The sequence below is a fragment of the Neomonachus schauinslandi genome, chromosome 2, assembly GCF_002201575.2.
Source record: "Neomonachus schauinslandi chromosome 2, ASM220157v2, whole genome shotgun sequence".
NCBI classification, from domain to species: domain Eukaryota; kingdom Metazoa; phylum Chordata; class Mammalia; order Carnivora; family Phocidae; genus Neomonachus; species Neomonachus schauinslandi.
This window is the reverse complement of record NC_058404.1, coordinates 116987774-116993773: the sequence shown is the minus strand read 5'-3', so window position 1 is coordinate 116993773 and position 6000 is coordinate 116987774. Positions and strand designations below refer to the sequence as shown.

At 36.0% G+C, this 6000-nt stretch overlaps 1 protein-coding gene across 2 annotated transcripts in view; it reads left to right on the top strand.

Annotated features, from left to right (window-relative positions):
• Positions 1-2038: 2038 nt before the first annotated feature.
• GSTCD (glutathione S-transferase C-terminal domain containing) overlaps positions 2039-6000 on the top strand; it is a 117385-nt gene continuing 113423 nt past the window's right edge. The window contains exons 1-2 of one of the 2 annotated variants that reach the window (XM_021680364.1): positions 2039-2224; positions 3070-3537. In XM_021680364.1, the coding sequence (XP_021536039.1) occupies positions 2039-2224; positions 3070-3537 (654 nt within the window). Of the gene's footprint in view, positions 2456-3069; positions 3538-6000 lie in introns of both variants that reach the window. The other variant, XM_021680363.1, reaches the window with a different exon arrangement.

Sequence of the window (6000 nt, the reverse complement as noted above, 5' to 3'; positions counted from 1 at the left end):
AGCACCCTTTAATATTTTGTTTTAAAGTAAATTATAGGTACAAAAAATTAAAAAAAAAAAAATAAGCCAGGGAGAAAATGGTTCCCATGGGTTAAAAAGTTGTTGCTCTTAAATCACATGAAATAATTTTCCTCTAGATAATCTTTTAAAGAAGTAACAAACCATGGTGCAGATCTGTTATGTTTTAATAAAAGAAATATAAAACAGTAGTGATTACTTGCATTATCAAGAGGTTCGTACTTTACTAACTATATCCTTTTGTTATAATGAATTATTAGATCTTTAACAAAGAAGCTGAGGACCAAGACGCTTAATTTCAGAGTACACTAATATTTCAAATACACTTAAAGAGTTACAGGTATACTTTTTAAAGGCTTTTAAAATAATTTTTCCTCTACTGTACGGTCTTCCTAGTACAGATTTCCATGGTGAATGCTTTTAAAGAGTGCCATCTAGTGTTAATTTTGGAATTGTGATTTATGGATTAGAACATGGGGAATTTTAGACCCAGGAAATGTAGAAATGAGTTATCACAGTTGACAAATTATTAAGGAATATGACTTGAAAACGCCCATCAGTAATTTGACCTCAAGATTGTGTATGTCTGCATCTTTAAAATAACCAGCATGTGTATTCATGCATTCATTCAACAAATAATTCTTGATTATGTGTGTGTATATATATGTATCAGGCCATGTTTTAGGCATAGCAGTAAATAAAACAAAATTCTATTCTCATAGAACATTATTTGTGTGTTACCACAGTTTGAAATGTGAAGAAAAACATAGAATAGTGTTTTCAGGGTGGGTAGAGGTGGAGTTTTCAATTTAAATACAGTAGCCAAGGATCATCTCAGCAAGAAGTTGATATTTAAATAAATACCTGAAATAGGTGAGGGGGTGTTCCAGGCCCTGGAAACAACTGCAAAAGCCCTGAGGTGGGAATGTACCTAGTATTGTAAAGGAATAACAAGCCACTTTGGCTGGAGCAGTGAGTGATGAGACCAAGGAGATCTTTAGGCCATTGTAGGAGCTTTGCCGTTTCCCTGAATAAGATGGGAAGATATTTGTTTGAGTAGAGGAGTGACATGATCTTCTTACTCCGTTTTTGACAGGATCACTTTGGATACTATGTTGAGAAGAGACTAGAGTGGGAGGTAGGATGGAAAGCAGAAGATAATTGCTATAATTCAGAGATAGGTGGTGGCAGCTTGGATCACAGTGGAAGCAATGAAGATGGTGTGAAATAAACATTTTAGATATATATTGAAGAGCCAAAATAAGTTTTTAATGGATTGGTTATGCAGGTGTGAAAGAAAAGAGTAATTAAGAATGACTCAAGATTTTTGGCCTGAGCAGCTAGAAGGATGAGGCTCCGTTAACTGAGATGGGGAGGATGCATGAGGAGCAGGTTTGGGGTGTGGGGGTGAATGATTCTGGACATGTTAACTTTGAGGTATCTTGGTTATCAACATCTAAGTTATGGGGAACTTCAAATATTTTTCTGTTGTGATTCAGCATGCAATAGCTCATCATATCAAAATCCACTTTAGGAGAGTCTGTTTCTCACGAGGGAATGAATGAATATACCCCGCCCCCCCCCATGATTGTGTTGTAGAGTCAAAAGAGAAGTAGTGTGGGAGGACAAACATTGCCAAAGCTTCTCCAGACAACTCCTAGTATTCTTGGTTATTTATTTCCCATTCCATTCATCTCCTGTTCTTACCTGTAGTGAGACCCCAATGTACTTGATTGGGAGGGTTCTATTGCTAAGCACATGAGGTATGCTTATTTTAAAGGAGCTCGGTGAAAATAACCCCTAAGACTAATTAATTGCACCGGGTGGAAATCTTTCTTTTGGAAGCCGTTTATTCAGTTCAGGAACAAATTCTCATGGAATCGTATCTATCACAAATCCTTGCTGCTTTCTAAAAAAAAGTTTTTAAATATTCATCTTTTATTTCAGCTTCTAAATTACTATATTCTAAGGCCTGTAACCACTTCAATTTATGCTGCAGGTGACCCAATGAAAGAAGAAAATGAAAGGCATTAAGAAAAGTCTTACAGAAGAACACCTATACTTGGACTTTTCTCACCAAATAGAAGGATGCATCTTTCCTCTTCATACATCTGTAACTTTGTTTTTGTTGTCATACTGTGACTGCAAAATCTTTAAAGTTTGCTTAGTCCTCACTGGAGCAAGTACGGATATTTCACTAAAAAATGTAGTGCTCCAGGATGTTGAACTACAAATTATTTCAAGACAAGAGCTTCCACCAATAGTCCAGAATTGCTGTTTACCTGCAGTAGTGGAAAAACCAGACAATTTCTGTAGAGCAGGACTTGCTGTCGTCCTGAGACACATAATCCAGAAATCGTACGAAGCTGACCCTTCCAAGAAGGAAATTTTGGAACTTTTGGGTTTTAAGAAGACTTGCTTGAAAGCCTGTGCCGAAGTAAGTATGATGGCTCTTCCGTTACTTAAAAGCCATAAAGTGATAACACATTCACTTGAACATTTATTTTAACTTTCTGTGGGAGATTAATTAAATCCTGCTTACTTAAGAAATCTCTAGTCAACAATGAAATAAAGTAGTCCCTCATGTATGCCAATACTTGAGGTGCAGCATTGAAGAATAAGAATTCAAGATTTATTTTGTGAGGTTTGGGGACATTATTTTTAGATTATGACTCCTTTTTTTATCTTTTGTTTTAATTGAGGACTTTTAAAGGAAATTTTACACATGAATAGAAGCTCAAGTAGCAGTGCTTTGAAAGCTGTACTTTTTTAGGGATGCATGTCCTTCAAAGGCTTTGGGAAGGAAGGATTTATTCAGTAAGAGGATGCAGGAGGATGGCATGTATTCCAGGTATAGGATTGCTAAACCGTTGTTTAGTGTTATCATTTTTAAAGCACTGTAATATGTCCCTTGATATAGCATAAACACCTAGTCCAGGGATGGCTCAGCTTCAATTGTCAAAACCAGTCTTACTTCCCAATAGAAAGTTTTCTTCAAGCTATGTTGAAAGTAAAGACTCCCTTCATTTCTTCTGTTATTTTGTTTTGCAGGTTAGTCAGTGGACCAGGCTATGCGAACTCACCATCCCTTTAGCTATTGAGAATTTTCTCAAAGAATTTTCTGACCAGCACCCAGCTATCCCCGTGGAAATACTACAGTTAGAGAAAAAGCTTAGCGAGCCCGTTAGAGTGCATAACGATGACAAACTCCGTCGGCAGAAGCTGAAGCAACAGAAGGCTGCTGGGGTTGGGCCTTTCCTTGCTAAGGAAAAAACAAAGAGCAAGGTGCATAGACAAGAAACGTCTGAAGAGTTGGACTCTTCATCTGAGAGCCTGGAACTGAAGGTGGCATTCTCAAAGCTCACAGTCCTCGAAGAACCAGCTACCACCAACAGGGAGCCTTCTCATATCAGAAAAGCAAAAGCCTCTGACCTTCCACCTCTGGAGCATGTGTTTGCAGAGGGCTTGTACTTCACTTTGGCAGATATCGTGCTCTTGCCCTGTATCCATCATTTTTTGGTAAGGTTTATTAAGAATGGATACATTACTAGAAGTTTCAGTCTACGAAATTGCCTAGATTTGCATCCCTATTCCACTTCTTACTATCATCATGTTCCTGGGCGAGTTATTAATACCTATCTCCATTTTCTTATCTGTAAAAGAGAGATCATAGTACCTATCTCATACGATCAGTGTGAGGAAGAAATGACAATTTGTGTGAAGTGTGAACGTATAGTGTGTGGCATGTAGTAAGCTCTCAGTAAATCTTAGTCATTATTATAACTTTTAATTTTGAGTTGCTAAAATTTTGGCAATTGTTATGATTATTAATTTCAAATTGCTCTTGCGATTACCTTCAAATATTAGAGGTTCCAGTATTAAACACTAAAAAAATCTTGCCAGCTATATTTTATAATTAAGTAGTCACTTAAAATACTAATTACGTTAGGTATTATTAAATCAGAAATATTTTATCATCGTGTCTGTGCATCTCTGTTCCTTATAAGATTACATTCAGTTGCTGGCTATGCTAGTCAGTGTTGTGGGAGAATATAAATGGAAAGTTTTCTTCCTTAGTATGAGTGTGTGTGTGTATTCTTTTTCCTCTCTGTGGAGGAAAAAAGAACAAGGTAAAAATAATATTATCCCGAACATGGGAAGCTGTAGCTCTCTGCAGCTTTCCAATTGGTTTTCAAGAGCTGCATTGTTCTTGCTTTGAAGCGTTTCACCCTTTCTCCTAAAAAGGAATCAGATACAGATTTCATTCTCATATATCACCAACACTTCAGGTATCTCTACTGACAAACGAGAAATGATTTCTAATGAAAATCTATTTGGAGGCCGGTGCTTCACTAATAATAATAAGTTAGGTGGTATTAATTAATTGGCATTTTCTTAACATTTCTAAAATAACTTCCGAATTAAAGGATGTGAAAAAGAGATTTGGGAATTGTTTAGATGTTGATTAGTATTTTAAATGTCATATGTATTCAGAGTATCCACGGAGCTGGGTGGGGAGAAAACATCAACTTTTTTTTTCTAGTCAAATGATTTCTAAATTCTCTTACTCCTGACCTTCCCCTTTATTACCAACTTCAGTTATTAGAGCAGTTATTTGATACATATTATGAAATACTGTTGGTGTTCGTGGCTTCTTGGTCTTCTTGGATAACTGTGTTTGTTTTTAATTTTGTAAGAATTGAATCAAAGTGGCACATCCACTAATTGATTCATTTAAGAAACTTACTGAAAGCCTACTGTGTATATAGCAGTTACTGTTGTAGGCACTGGAAATAGAGTGATGAACAAAACAGATAAAGTCCCAACCCTCACGGAGTTAATATTCTAGCAGGGGAAGATAGAAATGAACAAGTAAACAAATAAATAATATATATTTAAATAATAGCAAGTGGTACAAAGAAAGTAAAACTGATAGAGATGAGTTATCTGCTTTCAAACGCAACAAAACAAATATAAAATTGGATTTACCTGTATGAAGTTGATTCTCGATAATTATCCAAACATCCATTTTCAGCTAGTTTGCCTTTGATTTTAGCTTAATTTAAATCCTATTTACCTAATTAGGATCAATTGAGGCTGAAGTATTTTTAATTGAGAGGGATTTTTTTTTCCCCCTCTTCAATCAGGTAGGACATCTACTAACTGCTACTACATAAATTTACATAATACTACTGAAGAGCTTTGTTCTTAGTTTAAAATAGGGGAAAACACGTACACTCAACCTTTATTATTACACGTATTCTATGATTAATTTTTTCTCTTCTGACATTTATATGTAAACTAATTCTCACAATATTTTCATTTGTATTTTTCTTGGATCTGCACATTTTCTTTCAGGAATTAATCTTTCTTTGCCAAAGAAAGATACTGTTGATATTGTTTGTTATGTTTATTTTGCTCATTTAAGTCACCTTGGGTTATGAAGCAGTTGTTTGAGTTCAGGTAGTGGCTATGATGCAGAGCATTTGTGCTTCATTAATACACATTGAGGTGATGGAGGGTGGGTCCAAATGGTCAGTCTCAGGATCAAGTTCATGATCAGAAATGAGAGTCAAGTTACTAGGTTTGGATCAGAAACAGAGCCGAACCTAGAGCAAGGATATTTGGCCACAGGAATAAAGCCAACAGTATGAAAGAGCAGTCAGTTTTGCTAAGTCAAGGTTTGGAGTACCAGAGGTCAAACTTAGAAGAGTTAGGGAAAATACACAGTTCTGCTAAGCAGAAAAAAGCCGAAGATGCCAAAACAGTCGTAGGTAGAGTGGCCAAGGTGCTGTATCTGAACTTGCTCCACGCTTTTCTTCCTTTTCAGTGGATATTAATTTGCAAAGTTAACCCAATAGCCCAGCACTTCGTTATGGAAGGTGCCTGACAAAACCCTCTATTCTGGAAATTTTAGGAATAAACTTTAAGAAGAATAGATTAAAATGCACACCTCTTATGATTTCCATTTTTTAAGTCATT